The sequence below is a fragment of the Neovison vison genome, chromosome 2 (assembly GCF_020171115.1).
Source record: "Neovison vison isolate M4711 chromosome 2, ASM_NN_V1, whole genome shotgun sequence".
Lineage (NCBI taxonomy): Eukaryota > Metazoa > Chordata > Mammalia > Carnivora > Mustelidae > Neogale > Neogale vison.
The window spans coordinates 94409996-94426585 of record NC_058092.1 but is presented as its reverse complement, the minus strand read 5'-3'; the positions used below and the strand labels follow the sequence as shown (position 1 = coordinate 94426585).

The 16590-nt window shown below is 49.8% G+C and overlaps 1 protein-coding gene across 1 annotated transcript; it reads right to left on the bottom strand.

Moving 5' to 3' along the window:
• Positions 1–9727: 9727 nt before the first annotated feature.
• LOC122900300 (glutathione S-transferase Mu 1) lies at positions 9728–14832 on the bottom strand. The gene is made up of 8 exons (XM_044238863.1): positions 14722–14832; positions 14347–14422; positions 13830–13894; positions 13449–13530; positions 13255–13355; positions 12417–12512; positions 12220–12330; positions 9728–10220 (listed from the first exon to the last, which is right to left on the bottom strand). Exons 1-8 carry the CDS (start codon positions 14755–14757, stop codon positions 10131–10133), a joined length of 657 nt encoding a protein of 218 aa, XP_044094798.1. The 5' UTR covers positions 14758–14832; the 3' UTR covers positions 9728–10130.
• Between the last annotated feature and the right edge of the window lie 1758 nt (positions 14833–16590).

Sequence of the window (16590 nt, the reverse complement as noted above, 5' to 3'; positions counted from 1 at the left end):
GTTCTGGGATCGAGCCTGCATCAGGCTCTCTGCTCAGCAGTGAGCCTGCTTCCTCCTCTCTCTCTGCCTTCCTCTCTGCCTACTTGTTCTCTCTCTCTCTCTGCCAAATAAATAAATAAACATAAAAAAAAAAAGGGAAGAAAGAACTAGCTTATGGGACTCGAGAGAAATGAGTCATAGAGCTATCTCATTGATGGGATGAGTGGCCTAGGGGACACTGATGTGGATGGACAGATCTGCCTCGACAGCCAGCTCGAGGGCCTGTGAGAATGTTTGCTTTTGGCACAGAAATTACACACTCCTTATCCTTCATCTGCAGGACTAGGTGGGTCATTGAGCCACACCAGCTAAAGGGATTTAGCTGGAGATGGATGGTAGAGAAGAGAGAAGGAATGGACCATTAGCCGGTGATTTCTCTAATGCACAAAGGTGCTCATGGTCCTCCCCTGCTTTAGTTATCCTTCATAATCTGACCTCTGTCTTGTCCCTGCCCCGGAGCACTGGCTACGAGCCTTGCTGAATTCCCTAAAGAGAAGCAAGCTTCCGGGGTCTGGAGGCTGCCTGGGTAGAGATCCTGGCTCTGCCCCAGTAATTTCTGGCCTCCTGTGCCTCAGTGCCTTCTCCCATAAGTGAAACCTCCCTTACTGGGTTATTAGGAGAATGAAGCCAATATTTCTAGAGCACTCACAACAGACCAATGGTACATACATCTGTAAATATAAGTAATCCGAAAGTACCATGTTCTCTTTTATCTCCACGCTTTTGTTCTTGCTGTTGCCTCTGCCTGGAATGTTTTTGCTCCAGCCCTGCCTGCCTAATGACCATTCATCTTCTACGGTAAGCTTAGAAGTTGCTGCCTCTGGAGGCCACAACTGACATTCCCCCACCAAAACGGTTAGTGATGATCACCCAAGATTTGTGATAGTTTTCCTTTGGGGAAAGCTTCACTACCCTCTTGCTTTTAAGTGAAGCCCTGTGACTTGCTTTGGTCAATTAAATACGAGGAGAAATTACATACATATTCCAGGCAGAAGCTTTAAGAGCGCAAGCATGGGTTGCCCTATCCACTCTCTATCGCTGTGATGCCTCTGTGAGCAGGTATGAAGCTGAAGTTTCCACCTGTATGACAGACAACAAGGAGCAGAGCCCCTGTTGACCACATCCAATGAAGCATGAGTCAGAAATGAATGTATATTAAACTACTGATGGGGTGCCTGGGTGGCTCAGTTGGTTGAGTATCTGCCTTCGGCTCAGGTCATGATCCTGGCTTCCTGGGATCCAGTCCCGAGTTGGGCTACCTACTCAGCAGGAAGTCTGCTACTCCCTCTGCCCATTCCCCTTCTGGTGCTTTTCTCTCTCTCTGAAATAAATAAATTAAAAAAAAAAAAGAAAAACCACTGAGATTTGGTAGAGGACTAACATCTGTCCTCCCCCAGACAAAATTAAATGCAGTTACGTTAGGGCGCCTGGGTGGCTCAGTGGGTTAAGCCGCTGCCTTCGGCTCAGGTCATGATCTCAGGGTCCTGGGATCGAGTCCTGCATCGGGCTCTCTGCTCAACAGGGAGCCTACTTCCCTCTCTCTCTCTCTGCCTGCCTCTCCATCTACTTGTGATTTCTCTCTGTCAAATAAATAAATAAAATCTTTTAAAAAAAAATAATAATAATAAATGCAGTTATGTTAAATCTCTCTTCCTTTAGGATTCAGTGTTTTCTCCCATAAACTTACCACACTGAACTCTAACTGCTTGTTTAAAAGTTTGTCTCTAGGGCGCCTGGGTGGCTCAGTGGGTTAAGACTTTGCCTTCAGCTCAGGTCAGGATCCTGGGATCCTCAGGGCCCTGGGGTCGAGACCTGTATTGGGCACTCTGCTCAGCCGGGAGCCTGCTTCCCTCACTCTCTGCCTGCCTCTCTGCCTACTTGTGATCTCTCTGTCAAATAAATAAATAAAATTTTTAAAAGTCTGTCTCCACTACTAAACTCTAAGTTGCCTGGGAGCAGGGACATGTGTCTTCAGCAAATTTTTATATTTAGTGCTTGTATAGAGCCCAACACAAAGCAGACACTCACAATGCATTGACTCCACTCTGTTCTAATGAGAATTGGAAGGAGAAAAGGAGTTTGCTTCAAATAAGCGCTTACTGCTCTCAAAAAACATTTTCACATTCTCCCCCATTCTGGAAAAATGGAATGTTCTGGTTTTAAAACAGGTAGAGATGGTCCAGGTAGAAGTGTTTAAAGTCAGGACAAAAGCCCAGGTTCAGGGAGCTCCCAAGGATCAGCAAAAGAGTGCCAAGCATGGAGAGTGGGTTTCAATGATTCTGGAGTCTGGTTTATTCCTTGCTTAGGGCAAATTGGAATGCAAAAAAAAAATTTTTTTAAAGATTTTTACTTGTTTGAGAGAGCGCATGAGCAGCAGGGAGAGGGAGAAGCAGGCTTCCTGCTGAGCAGGGTTTAATGCCCGGGCTGGATCCCAGGACCCTGGGCTCATGACCTGCGAGGAAGGCAGACACTCAACTAACAGCCAGCCAGGCGTCCCTCGAATGGAACAATTCTAAAAGCCAACAGGGATGGGCTGTCAGTGTTCTTTTGGCATTTTCCGTGGAAATAATTACAGTTGACTCATGGGGGATGTAATCCAGAAGAAAAGATTAAATGGATGTGTGTATATTTGAATTTCAGGTAAATAAGGGCTGCTGTGTCACCCCACATGGAGACAGAGGGGGCCAGCCGCAGGTCGTTAGTAGGGAGTGTTTGCAGTGGTGCGCAGGGATTGGATTAAAGCAAACAGGATAATGTTCGTCTTGTGTTAGAGGTCTCAAGCACAATTCAAATAGGTCTGTACTTTTTCTTCTATGGTATAATGCTTCCAAACGGCGTTAATATTTTTTAAACTGTGACCGAGGCCCTATCTGCTTCCTTTCAAAATTATGCTTCAAATGGAAAGAGAACAAGAAGAATGTGGGAAACACAGGGTGTGCGGGCCTTGCTGGGGCCCTCAAAAGGTAGAATCTGTTGGGAAATGCCAGATCTGGCTAGCTAGGAATATGGCATTTAGCATTCCAGGAAGAGTTGTCCTGGAGTCCATAAGGATCGGCCCCTCTTATTCTCTGCCTCCCAGGACTTAAGCCACGATGTAGCAGCTGGTCTCTGAGTGTCTGTCTTCAGCAAAGGTTTCATTCATCATGTCACGTGAGTTAGGAAAAGGTGGGCTAGCAAAGTGGGATGACAGTGAACCTGAAAGTGTGATGATCAGAGGGATGGAGACAAAAAACAAAACAACAACAAAAAAAAAACAGCTCAATTCAGGGACACCTGGGTGGCTCAGTCAGTTAAGTGTCTGCCTTCAGCTCAGGTCATGATCCCAGGGTCCTGGGATGGAATCCCGCATAGAATTGGGTTCCTTGCTCAGCAGGGAGCCTGCTTCTCCCTCTGCCTGCCACTCCCCCTTGTGCTCTCTCTCTCTCTGACCAATAAATAAAATCTTTACAAAAAAGAAAAAAAAAAGGCCAATCCAGGGAGTGCCTTTAAGTTGTTGATATCCAAGTATAAAAAGCCTTATTATGCACCATCCCTTTGGAATTCAACAAAGAAGGGCATCTGTTAAGTATTAAATAAATGCAAGATGTAAATAGATACAAATAAATGCATAACAGCTTATCTGCAAATCTGAGTGCAGGCTGTTTTCTACTATATTATTGCACTCACCTAATTTTCCCTTTTCTACCTCCCATTCCCTTACTATTTTCTATAGGGCGAATTGGGGGTCATTGACATTACACTTTAGACGGTCATTTTTTAAAATATCAACCTGAACATTTCTCAAAGATCTCCAACTTGGAACCCGATGCAGTGGTTGATGACACTTTGAGTTTTCCTGTTTTGGGTAAAAGAGAGTGAATGTTTTTGTTTGTATAAGGGATGGTTACAAGAAGATTTTATGGTGGTGGCTACTGTTTGGAAACGCACATACGGAAAAGAAAGAAAGCGTTTATGTTTTTAAAGATTTTTATTTATTTGTTTGACAGAGAGAGAATGAGGAGGGGCGATATGGCAGAGGGAGAAGCAGGCTTCCCACTGAGCTGGGAGTCCGATGTGGGCCTCACGGAGCTCCATCCCAGGACCCTGGGATCATGACCTGAGCTGAAGGCAGACGCTTAACTGACTGAGCCACCCAGAAATCTGTCTTCTGCATCTTTGAAACATCCTTCCTACAGTCCTGCCTACAGGTGGAGATTTTCTCAGGTTCAAATCCCATCTCCCCATGGTAGAAGACTGCCAGCTGACTCTTGAGATCTGTCTCCCCAACTTCTGCTGTCACGACCCACCATTTCTGCCAGCACATTGCTTCTCAGGTAAAAGATATCATTTCCAACCTGATTAAATCTCTGGCCAGTGAGGTATAAATGGAAGTGTTATACTTTACTTCCAGAAAGTTTCCTCAAGAGGAAAAAAGCAACCCCCAATCCTCTTTCTCACCCCCCCCTTGTTTGGAATGAAGATGTGGTGGGGGGCTCTAGCAGCCACGGAGGCCATGAGGTGACATAAAGAAAGGACACCACATGCTGAGAATGAGGGCAGCATAAAGCTAAGCTAGGCCATTAAGGCTACAATGAAGCCAACATGACCAATATTTACCAGGCTGCATCCAGACCTTTCTTTGCATGAGAAATAAACCATTTAAACCAAGGTTATTATCTAGTTCTATAGAGCAGAACTTAATCCTAATTAATCCAATTGCTTTTCCAGCCCCTCCTTGTGGCTGAGGCACAGGCCTGGTACCCAGGTTCTCTTAATTGTGCACAGCGGTGCAGGATTTCAGTTCTAAAGAAGCAGGCCCTGAGAATTTATTTTTCTGGCAAGGACAGGAGTAGAGGGGTCAGGGTTTTGGAGGCAGCAGTGGTGAGACATTGGCATCTGGGGCTGCCTCTCAGGGCTCAGAGCTCCACTGTCTGTACCCAGCAATGGCTGTGAGGCTTTCTCTAGAACAAACTCTGATGTGGTTAGGCACATCTCCTGGCCACCCAGCTTCCAAGGCCAACTCACTGGCCCTCTCAGGGATTCAGTGAGCAATATGATACCTCTGATAAGTCATTTTCCTGTTTCAGGAAATAAGGGATAGGGCACGCCCTTTAGGTTTATCGAAAATAAAGATCTTGTGTTTCATACCTTAGACCTTATCTTACCTGTTTGAAACCACTGGCTGAAACCCAAAGTTTCTCATGGATTTGAATGTAACCTTTATCCTTGCTTTTCTTTTTTTTTTTTTTAGATTTTATTTATTTATTTGTCAGAGAGAGAGGGAGAGAGAGCGAGCACAGGCAGACAAAGTGGCAGGCAGAGGCAGAGGGAGAAGCAGGCTCCCCGCCGAACAAGGAGCCCGATGTGGGACTCGATCCCAGGACGCTGGGATCATGACCTGAGCCGAAGGCAGCTGCTTAACCAACTGAGCCACCCAGGCGTCCCTATCCTTGCTTTTCTGAGTGTGGGAGTGACTATAGTTGGCCACCAACATCCATTCTTCTGTCCAAACTAGGGTCTACCCTCTTGACTAGGAATAGCCACGCAACTGAACCTCATGAGTGTAATGCAGGCAATCTGCCCACTTGCATCATGGGAAATTGCTTCCTTGGCTTTTCTCTATTTTCCTTCCCATGTTCATGATACAGCTTCAACCAAGGAGAGGATGTCCCCTCAGGGATGGCAGCAGCCACAAAATGGAAGGAGCCTGGGTCCCTGAATAATCTCATGGGGCGACAACAGCCTGGACCATTCCCCGTGAGATGTGAGATGAGAATAAACTTCCACGTTCTGGAAGCTGCTGTCTTGGGGTCTCTACCGACTTCAACTTTCTCTGCTAACACCATGGCAATGGAGAAATACTAGGCGGGGAACTTGTAATTAACAGCAAGTGATTATGGATCCCTGCCGAAGACACCGGGCAGCCAGCCATGTGCTCAGAGCCCGTCTTGTTCTCCCATTCTAGAAGAGGAAGGCACACACTAGATGGTGTATGGGCCCCGTCATCAGATGCCAAAACATCCCAAATCTTGGGGCCTCTGTTAGATCCTAGGCACAGTAAAATAATCTTTCTTGGCGGCCTCAGTTTGAAGTAGATACATTCTACTACTCCTACCCCCGGACTTTAAAATGTACTATTTTACCTTTTACGATTTTGACCATGTTTAAAAAATTGTTTTCATTTACAACTATCTTTGTTATCATATCTTCCTCTTTTTAAAGGACTGCATTATTTTGTTCTTTTCTTCAATAATCATCTTTTCCTTCCTCCCTCCCTCCCTTCCTTTCTTTTTCTCTTCTTTCTTCCTTCCTTCCTTCCTTCCTTTCTTTCTCTCTCTCTTTCTCTCTTTCTTTCTTTCTTTCTTTCTTCCTTCCTTCCTTCCTTCCTTCCTTCCCTCCCTCCCTCCCTCCCTCCCTCCCTCCTTTCTTCCTTTCTTTCTTTCTTTCTTTCTTTCTTTCTTTCTTTCAAACTCTACCCGAGACATGGGGCTCAGACTCATGACCCTGAGATCAAGAGTCACATTCTCTGGGGCACCTGGGTGGCTCAGTGGGTTAAGCCGCTGCCTTCGGCTCAGCTCATGATCTCAGGGTCATGTTTCCCTCTCTCTCTCTTTGCCTGCCTCTCTATCTACTGTGATCTCTCTCTCTGTCAAATAAATAAATAAATACAATTTTAAAAAAAAAAGAGTCACATTCTCTACCGACTGAGCCAACCAGGTGCTCAGATAATCACCTTTTTAAATTCCAAATGGTAACATTTAAGCTTTCGTATACCTATTCCCTTTTATTTTCTTTTTTTAAAGATTTTGTTTATTTATTTAACAGACAGAGATCACAAGTAGACAGAGAGAGACAGAGAGAGAGAGGGAAGCAGGCTCCCTGCTGAACAGAGCCTAATGTAGGGCTCCATCCCAGGATCCTGAGGTCATGACCTGAGCCAAAGGCAGAGGCTTTAACACCCTGAGCCACCCAGGTGCCCCTAGCTATACCCTTTTAATTTGAGCTTCTGGGTCATGAGTCAGGGAACTCTGGCCACCTGTGTTTGAATTTGTGTTGGATTACAGGCCCACCCAATTCATTTATGTATTATCTGTGGCTGCCTTCACCCTAGATTTGGGGGGGGGGTCCATCCAGATACTATGACCATTGGTTGACCCATGGGCTGGACCCCAGCAATTAGAAAGTCTTTTTTTTTTTTTTTTTTTTTTTTTTTTATTTATTTATTTGACAGAGAGAGATCACAAGTAGGCGGAGAGGCAGGCAGAGAGAGAGAGGAGGAAGCAGGCTCCCTGCTGAGCAGAGAGCCAGATGCGGGACTCGATCCCGGGATGCGAGATCATGACCTGAGCCGATGGCAGCGGCTTAACCCACTGAGCCACCCAGGTGCCCCAATTAGAAAGTCTTTATTCCCCATCCCTGACAGGTGCATTCCATTGCCTTCCCTGTTCCGCAAAGCTGCCCTGAGGATGCAGCCTTCAGATACTGATGCTGAGACCATCTGGATGGCACCTGTAACTGGACCCAGTTAAGTCCTCTCTATCAACTTTTTTAAGAATCAGCAGATGGGTATGGAGATCTCATCACATGGCAAATTCCCATGCTTAGTAAACAGGCCACCTATCAAACTGGAATGACCTGCCTCTGTACCTGCCTGCCCTGCTGTACACAGAACGGTCTTAAACCACACCTGGCAAGTTGCCAAGGAACTTGTAAACTGACAGTTTACCTTGCAAATTTGCACTGCAGTTCACAGTGCCAGGGGTAACTGTGACCAAGACTGCAGGGCCCACAAAGCCAAAAACATGCCTGATCTAGACTCTCACAGAAAAGAACCAGCCAACTCCGCTTCTAGATCTGGATCTATTTTATTCGATCTAATAGTTTTGTTCTCTCTGCTTATCTTTTAACTTAATGTCACTCCTAATGTCTATTACTTCTTTCCTTTTTATTCTCATCCCTTTTTGTTCTATTGAGATACGTTTGTTAGCCAAGAGGTAGAGCTGAAATAAGATAAAAGCATGTATTTGGGGTCTCAGAGTTTAATTCAGGGAGTGCAGATGTGGGTAGCAACCCAAATTGTGTTCCCCTAGGGAACAAAAGTCAAAGATGTTAAAAGACATTTGTATGGGGGAGCCTGGGTGTCTCATTCAGCTCTTGGTTTCAGCTCAGGTCATGATCTCATTAGTGATGATATTAAGCCCCATGTGGTCACGGCTACACATGCTCAGTAGGGAGTCAGTGTCCCCTCTCCCTCCCCCTCTGCCCTACCCCCACTTGCTCCCCCCACACTCCCTCTCTGTCTAAAATAAATAAAAAATCTTTCAAAAAAGACATTTGTATGTGTTATTTACAAAGAACTGTGACTTGTGTGGGTGGCAGAAAACTAATCTTAACCGAATATAATTGGTTTGCTAAAGCCATTACTAAGCAAGATCTCTCTCTCTTTTTTTTTTCCCCTGGCACCAGAGTTTAGGACTTTTAATTTGTTCCAAAGTTGCTGAAGCAAAAATCATGATAAAACATTCTGCTTTCGGGGTGCCTGGGTGGCTCAGTGTGTTAAGCCTCTGCCTTTGGCTCAGGTCATGATCTCAGGGTCCTGGAATCGAGCCCTGAATCGGGCTCTCTGCTCAGTGGGAAGCCTGCTTCCCCCCTCTCTCTCTGCCTGCCTCTTTGCCTGCTTGTGATCTCTATCAAATAAATAAATAATATCTTTTAAAAAATTAAAAATAAATGTTAAAAAAAAGTTCTGCTTTCCTTTACACCCCCAACACAAAAACAAAAACAGGGGCACCTGGGTGGCTCAGTGGGTTAAAGCCTCTGCTTTCAGCTCAGGTCGCGATCCCAGGGTCCTGGGATCGAGCCCTGCCTGAATCAGGCTCTCTGCTCAGCAGGGAGCCTGCTTCCCCCTCTCTCTGCCTGCCTCTCTGCCTACTTGTGATCTCTGTCTGTCAAATAAATAAATAAAATCTTAAAAAAACAAACAAAAAAAAATAAAACCAAAACTCTTTGTAGGAAAAAAAATGGTTTTGTACATGGGAAGAAACAATATAAATTCAAGGCTTATAGATAAGGATTATCCAGTCAAAACCAATAAGGGACCCCCCTGAAATGTTATCTATAGGAATTTCCAAAGAAAGTTGCAGGTATTTGGGCAGAGTCCTTGGAATATTTGTAGTGTGGCCCAGTTCAAAGTTCACAGTTTCATTAATGAGGATGTCCATCTCCTTAATAGCCTCCTGGCTGCTTCGGAAAACTCCTCAACATTAGTGATTTTATTTCCTTTCACCTTTCATAATGGTACGGGCAGCACGGAGGAAGGGTTTCCAAAGCAGGGATAACACCCAGGGAAGGGAGACAGTGTGCAGTTGGCCAGGATCCCACACTATCAGTGGACTACCCAAGCCCAAAGAGCCCCCAGACAGCCACACAGAGAGCTTCTGCAAGCTTTCAGGACACTCCAGGAATACTGCATTAAGGAGGGACCCAGGCCTCCCTGGTTCTGTAGAGACCTCATGCTCAGGCACAGAAGTATATGAAATAGACAGAAATAAGCAAGAATCCTTATAATCCTACATGTCCCCTTTCTTGGCACCTCACACACATCCCGATCCACTGAGCTGGTACAACAGACACTGGAAAAGGGAACGCCATGTCCCCAGACACATGTGGCCCTGACTCCAAAGACCAGAACAGAAGAACACAAGCCAGGTCAGAGTGAGTAAGGCTTTACTGCAGATCATGCAGGGCTGGGTAGGACCACCCTGGGACAGCCGGGCCTGGGACCCCGGGTCACACGGGGATTTGGGGCAGTGCTAGGGGGCTTGGGGATGAGCTCCCTAGGCCAGTAGAGGGAACAGCAACTGCCAATTGAAGAATGCTCCAGTTGGTTTTAGTGCAGGAGGGATAACACTGGTGGGGGAGGAAATTTGCTGAAGTAGAGAGCTACGTCAAAGGGTCCGGATGAAGACAGGGTTGGGAAGGAGAAAAGGGGACTGACAGGTATTTCATGGGAACAAAGGAATGCACCAAAGGACAGAGAGGCAAGACTGCTGTTCGGGGACAAACACCGAGCACAGCTCTGGCCCCTCGCTGGCATCTCCTCCCACTTGGCCCTACTTGTTGCCCCACCTGGCAACCTTTAGAAACAGAGGGCCTGGGAGGAAGCGGCTGGACTTCATGTAGGCAGAGATCTTCTTCAGGCCCTGAGGGTGGAAAAAGAAGGTCATATCTCTGGTCTGCTACCGCACAGAGGCAACCTGAGGTCAGGACTATTCCTCATGAGGTCAGCGCTGACACACGGCACATTTTCCCTGCGGTCCCCGGCTCTGGGACATCACCCCGTCCAGTTCTCTGTAACTAATGGGACACCTGACTAAAATACAAGACTCCACCTGGAGCCTTAGATCCCCCAGACACGATGATGGGTGTGGAACCCCCACCAACCACCCTACAAGACATGGCCCACTATCACCATCCAGCAGAAGGGAAGCAGAGGCCCAGGTGGCTTCAGCAGCCACCTCAGGCTCCCGGGCTCCCAGGTGGGAAGGGCTGGAGGGCAGCTGGCTCTCTTGCCAGGGCTGGGCTCCTCCTGCTGGCCTCTTTCCTGCCCTGCCCTCCAGCAGACCCTGTCCCTTCCGGATCACAGACATCCCCCGGTTGCAGAGGGAGCTTCCTGGCTTCTCAGGGTTCCCCACACAGGGAACCCCAGCAGAACAGAGGCCTCAGAATGCGCCCATGCAGCCTGCAGGGGAGGCCAGACCTCACCCAGTGACTCAGCAAAACCTGTATGAAGGGGGAGAGGCTGGGAGCATAAAGTCAGGCCAGGCCACACTCTCAATTACTCCTCTTAAAGGTGAAGGTCCAACTGACTGGCCTGACTGAACCCAAAGTCACGGGCACCAACTACCTCGTCCCCAGTCCTGTTGCAGCCAGTGGGGCATGTGGCTCTCAGGGGTGTCTGAGCACATCGCCCCAGCACACCATGGGCCCAGTGAATTCTAAAGTGTTTGAAGATCCTGGCACTGCCTAGACCCAGGGGCCACAGAGTGTAGCCCACAGCCATCCTCTGTCCCTCCTGCTAGCTATCCCCGCAGCTTTGGCATCAAGCCCAAGGCCAGTCACCCAGAGAAGAACCAGCCCTAAAAGTGCATCTCTTGCTGAGGAATGCAGAAGACAAACATACTGCAGGCTGAAACTCCTGTTGGACAAATGCCTCCGGCCCCACATCGCTCACAAAGCACAGTCTGCTGCCCTCCAACGAGGAACGAAGGGACCAGTGCCATCAGGTGAGGTCCAGACCCTGCTCCTTCAGCACCCACCCAGCCCCACACACCACACATGGCTGGGTGTTCCTTGAGTTCTCTGTGTGCTCTGAGCCCCGGAACAGTGGCTCCAGGCCCAGGTTGCCCTAGCGTCCCCACTGTGCCTGACATAGAGCCTCACACCCGGGAGAAGATCCGATCGGCCAACAGGACTGGAAAGAAATGGCCTGCCCCATCCCTGACCCAGGATCTCCGTTGATGGGAAAGAAAAAGGGCATGGACATGGGGAGGTAAAGAAGGGGCCCAACACAGAAGCCTCAAGACAGACTCCCTCCACAGGGACCCCACCTAGGCACTCACAGCCCAGGACAAACAACATTCCTGGGGATGTCAGGGCATCCCCAGGTGGGGATCAGACTGCTGCAAAGCTGCATGGGGATCCCCAGGAAATGCCTTCTGTGCCCTTCTATGTACTGTCATCCCTACCACAGCTCTGCTCTCCTAACGCCAGCTCCACGCACACTCCTGAACCTCTGCTATGTCCCCAGAGTCCTGAGCTCTGTGACCCAGGGGAGTAAAGAAACTGAGCTTCCTTCTGGCCCAGGAAAAGGACAGCCATGGACGGTTAGCTACAGAAGCCATTGGCTGAGTCAGAGCCCAGCACACACTGAACCAGCTCTGTGACCTTCAGCAAATGGTTTCTCCTCTCAGACTCAGTTTCCACACCAGTAAATAACAGGTGGTAAGTTTTCCACCATGTAGGAATGTGGTAAAGATTAATTTTGCACCAAGTATGTAAGATCCTGAGCACATATCACGATATAGCAAAGCCTCAATCAATGCTACTTATTCTTTATTTTACAAAGAGGACGAAGAGAGCATCAAGTGAAAGGAGGGAAGACAGGAGAGATATAAATAGTACAAAGGATAAGGAAATCACCTCAAAGCGGGCCACAAACTCCTTCAGGTTCGGGAATGCATCCAGGCACTTGGGCTCAAACATACGCAGTATATCAAGCAGGTCATAAGCCAGGAAATCCACATAAGTGAGCTAAAGAAAGGCAAAGGCCAGTGAGCACCTAACCCTGAACCTGGGGAAACCCATAGCTTCCCACCCCCCCGAAACCTTCCCCTTACCTTCTCCCCAGCAAACCAAGGCCTTGTCCCCAGAAACTGTGAGTAGAGTTTCATCTTGTCAGGGAGGCCCTCCAGGTACCCAGGCTTCAGTTTCTCCTGAGGCACAGAACAGCCGTCACCACCCTCAGACTCAGACTCCCATGGCAGAGAGGCAGGTGTTCCCCGGGCTGTGCCTGACCCCCAGCTGCCAGAGGTGAGCGGCCCTGGCCCCCCTCTGGAGGGGGCATCATTGCCCAGGCGATGATTTCTCCAAGCCGTGTTCAGCAGATCCTACTGAGTCCCACCTCCTATCTGTGGGAGGCTGTGGGAAGGCAGAGAACCCCACCTTGCTGTCCCTAGATCTGTCACCACTCATCTCCAAGAGGCAATGAAGTAATCAGTTGAAATGGCCTGGGGAAACAAGTCCCCAGTTCTGCCTGCTGAGGGGGCAGATAGGAGTGGCCCTTGAACAGTCCCTGGAAAGGTGTGGAGTTTGAGAGACAGAGGAGAGGGAGGTAGAAAGCCATATCTCCCTGCTCTGCTTGCTGGCCAGTTGTGCTCAGGCCTGGGGCTGTCAGGAAGACAGTGCTGAGCGAACAATGTAAACACACCATCCAGGAACAGAATTTCCACCCTGGGCACTGACTCTACCCTAAGATTAGTACCCTAAGGAACTGAGTCACAGTGTTCATCAGATGCCTTGAGATATGAGGGTCACTCTGGTGAAAGTATAGGGAGTGGCTTGGAAATCAGTCACTCCTCGGGGTGCACGTGACAATGAGACCCAGTGTAGATGGCACACAAGAGTCCAGCTGCCCTCAAAACCCTGTCCATCCCAGCTCCCAGGGACGGGACTCACAAAGTCAGGGTTGTAGCAGATCCTGGCAAAGTATATGCGATTGTCCATAACCTCATTCTCTAAAATGTCCACACGAATCTTCTCCTCTTCTGTCTCCCCACCTACAACACAACAGACTCTCACCCTCAGGATCCCACCCAGGCAGGCCCAGGGGCACCCCACCATTCCCCACATCCCCACCCCAGCCCACTCACATAGGTTGTGTTTGCGGGCAATGTAGCGAAGGATGGCATTGCTCTGGGTGATCTTGTGAGCCCCATCAATTAAGTAGGGTAGCTATAAGGAAAACACGGGCAGGTGGGTAGGCCACGGGCTCCCCAGCACCCACTCCCTTAAGAAAGGGGAGACATGAAACCTGGCACTCACACGGCCTGCCCCGCTAGCCACTTAATCAATCCATTATAAAATGGAGGAATGAGCTGGAACAGAGAGTATGGGGGACAGGCAGGGACAAGAACCAGGAAGCAGAGAAGCTAGCAGAAGCCGGCAAATCTGGTCACCTTGGAGCTGGGAAAGCAGGCAGTGTAGACACCCTTCTCACTTGCCCCCACATCATTGCCACCCCCTGAACCTACATTGGGGAAGTCCAGGCCCAGCTTGAACTTTTCATTCAGCCACTGGCTTGTGTCATAGTCCGGAGCTGTGGTAGAGAAGATGGAGTGAAACAAACCCCCCAGAGCCCACTCTCATTGGGCCTGGGGAGGGGGAGGGGTGTTGGAGGGCGCCCACCAAGGATCAGTGGCCAAGACTCCAAGAGGGGGATCTGGAATCGGAAACACTAAGTCTCACAGTCCAGGTGTTGGGTCAAAGAACACTCCTAATGTTCTGGAACCTGCATGAATAGGTTTACAAAATGTTTATGCAAGCCCTAAAAGGAACCCATCCCAAACCCCATACAGGGGGTCCAGCAATGCCCTCTCATGTCCTGCCTCCTAAGGCCAGCTGCACCTGGAAGGAGTTAGGGAAAGGGCAGGCCCTGCTCCAGCTGGGGGAGGGCGGCAGAGGGAGCTGCAGGTGGCCAGGGCATGGGGTGCTGGGTACCAGATCAGCAGGAATAGGGCAAAAGTCAGACTGCGAAGTGGATGCCATTACCGTCCCCCATGGTGTACTTCTTCTCCTCATAGGGTGAGTCTGTGTACTCCAGGAGCAGGCGGATCGCGTGAGCAAGCTGCCAGAGACGCCCAGGGAGGAGGAGGTCAAAGGAAGAAGTCCTGCCTTGCTGCCTCCCACTGCACCAGGTAACCTCACAGACCCAGTCCCCGCCACCCGTGGGCACGTGAGCGCACACACACACACACACACACGCGCGCGCGCGCAGGAACGCGCCCACAGGCTGACAGATCGCTAGAAAGGACTGAGCTGCAGGGAGCTCCAAAGGGGCCTTCTGGTAGAAAGGGTCCTCAGGGCGCAGCACTTCCTGCCGCCGTGCGCCTCTATCCCACCCAGCACGGCAGCCCCTTTGCTCACCCCGCGAATGTCCCAATAACCCAAGATCATGACCATGGCGCTGGTTTTTGAGCTGAGTGCGAAGACTTCGCGAAGCTGTGCTCCCAATTTATCCGCGGAGGAAGGGTGGGCGGGGCCGAAAGGGACCTCCCCTCTCTCGGCCCCGCCCCCACGACGCACCGGAGGCCGGGCCACCCGCGGGACGCACAGACCTAAGGAGGCTCCCTCTCTCAGTCCGCAGCCACTGGGGGCGGGGCCGCCTCTGAACGTCGCTGGCCACTGGCGCCCCTGGTTCCCCGCCGCCCCCTGGCTCACCGAGCAATCCAGAGCTCTCTTTCTAGATCTGGAACCGGAGAGGGCGCTTGGAGATGCGCCTAAGTCACACACACACACAAAAACACAGGTCTGCTCTTCCCCGCTAAACATCTCTCCCCTTCGCCCTTGGTCGACCCAGATCCTGCCAGCTCGGGGAGTCTGCCAAAGTTAAGGCCAAAGAGCTATATCCCTCAAATCCGGAGGTCAGGCCAGTCTGAAAATTCCTCCCAGGACAAGCCCCAGAGAACACACCATCCGTGAGTCGGAACTACCGCCCAGGACGAGGGCCAGAGAAATGGAACCCTGGTCTCAGTGTTTCCTTCAGGGCCTGGGGAGCCCCAGTCCTTCAGTCCCCTGGCTGAGATCCCTGAGCTCAAGTGGAAATGAATCAATGACCCTTAGGACACAAGTTGTGAATGGAAACCCAGCCAAGGGCAGGGTTAGGAGGTGCAGTCCCGGAAATGCCCTGCCAGTCAGCGATATGTCCCCACGTGGCCAGGACAGTGACACGGAACTGATGGTGTCACACACAGAATGTGACTAAAAGAGGGAGGGGAGTCCTCTGCCTGGCCAGTCACCCACCCTGCCACAGAGGGCAGACAGAGGGGGTGGCCTGCAGGAGGGTGGAGGTTTCCCCACAGGATCAGTCTGGCTGGTCCCCAGCAGACCCTCAGCCCTCTAGTCCACGCATTCTGGCCTGACCCTGGCTTCCCACCCACATGTGCTTTTCTGTGGCTCAGGGAGGTTCAGGCGGCCTCTCGGGTTCTTCTGTGATCTGTGACAATATCCTACTGGCCAACTTTCTCCAAAGGCAGGAGACTATTTCAAACTAGGTGAGTAGGACAGACTTGGCCCGTGGCTCATTTCCCTTTGTATAAAGGGTATTGCAAGACTGCGGGGATGTGTGAAAACGGAAGAAGGGAACTTTAAAAAACAAATGGGTTTACAGTTAAAGCAAAGAAAAATGCACTGCCGAAGCTTAAAATAGGTAACACTATGTTAGGATAGCAAGGAGTGAACCCAGTCTTGGCATAAGGATTTCCAAGCAGCGTGATCGACAGTGCAGTGGGGAAAGAGGACAAGAAGGCTTCAGCTGATCACTAGTCACTATTCAATCTCAGAAGTCAGAGTTCTGTCCATCTGTGCCATGCTGGGGAGCTGTGGGGGTGTCACCTCAGCCCAGCAGAGCTCAGCCCCTGCTGCATGTGCTCCCCATAATTCACCCCTGCCAGTCCCCAGTGTTCCAGGTCTGGGTCCGGGCTCAGGAAGTAGCCTTTGGGGTCAAGGTGAATTCTAGGTAGGTTTGGCCACAGGGAGGAGATGGGGGCCAAGTGCCTAAGCACGAGCTGGCCTCTAGGTGGGTCTGTTTTCATAATACATTAAGGAGTTGTCACTTTGACTTCTGTACATCTTGAGTCTAGAACAGCAAACATCACTAAATTCCACTGAGACATTACATTTTTGAAGCTAAACAAGAAGCAGGGTAAGAACATGTAAAATAATAGAATAGACATTGGTCCCCTGGCCCTCGTCCATGCTGTCACCCGGTAGGCACGTCGAAGAAGACAATCCTGG

Excerpts from the sequence above, each read along its gene's own strand:
- LOC122900300 (XM_044238863.1), bottom strand. The coding sequence starts at position 14,757 with ATGGTCATGATCTTGGGTTATTGGGACATTCGCGGG. Across the intron at positions 12,331-12,416 it reads CTTGGTTTGCTGGGGAGAAG|CTCACTTATGTGGATTTCCT; the intron begins GTAAGGGGAAGG and ends GCCTTTCTTTAG. Across the intron at positions 10,221-12,219 it reads AGTTTGTGGCCCGCTTTGAG|GGCCTGAAGAAGATCTCTGC; the intron begins GTGATTTCCTTA and ends TTCCACCCTCAG.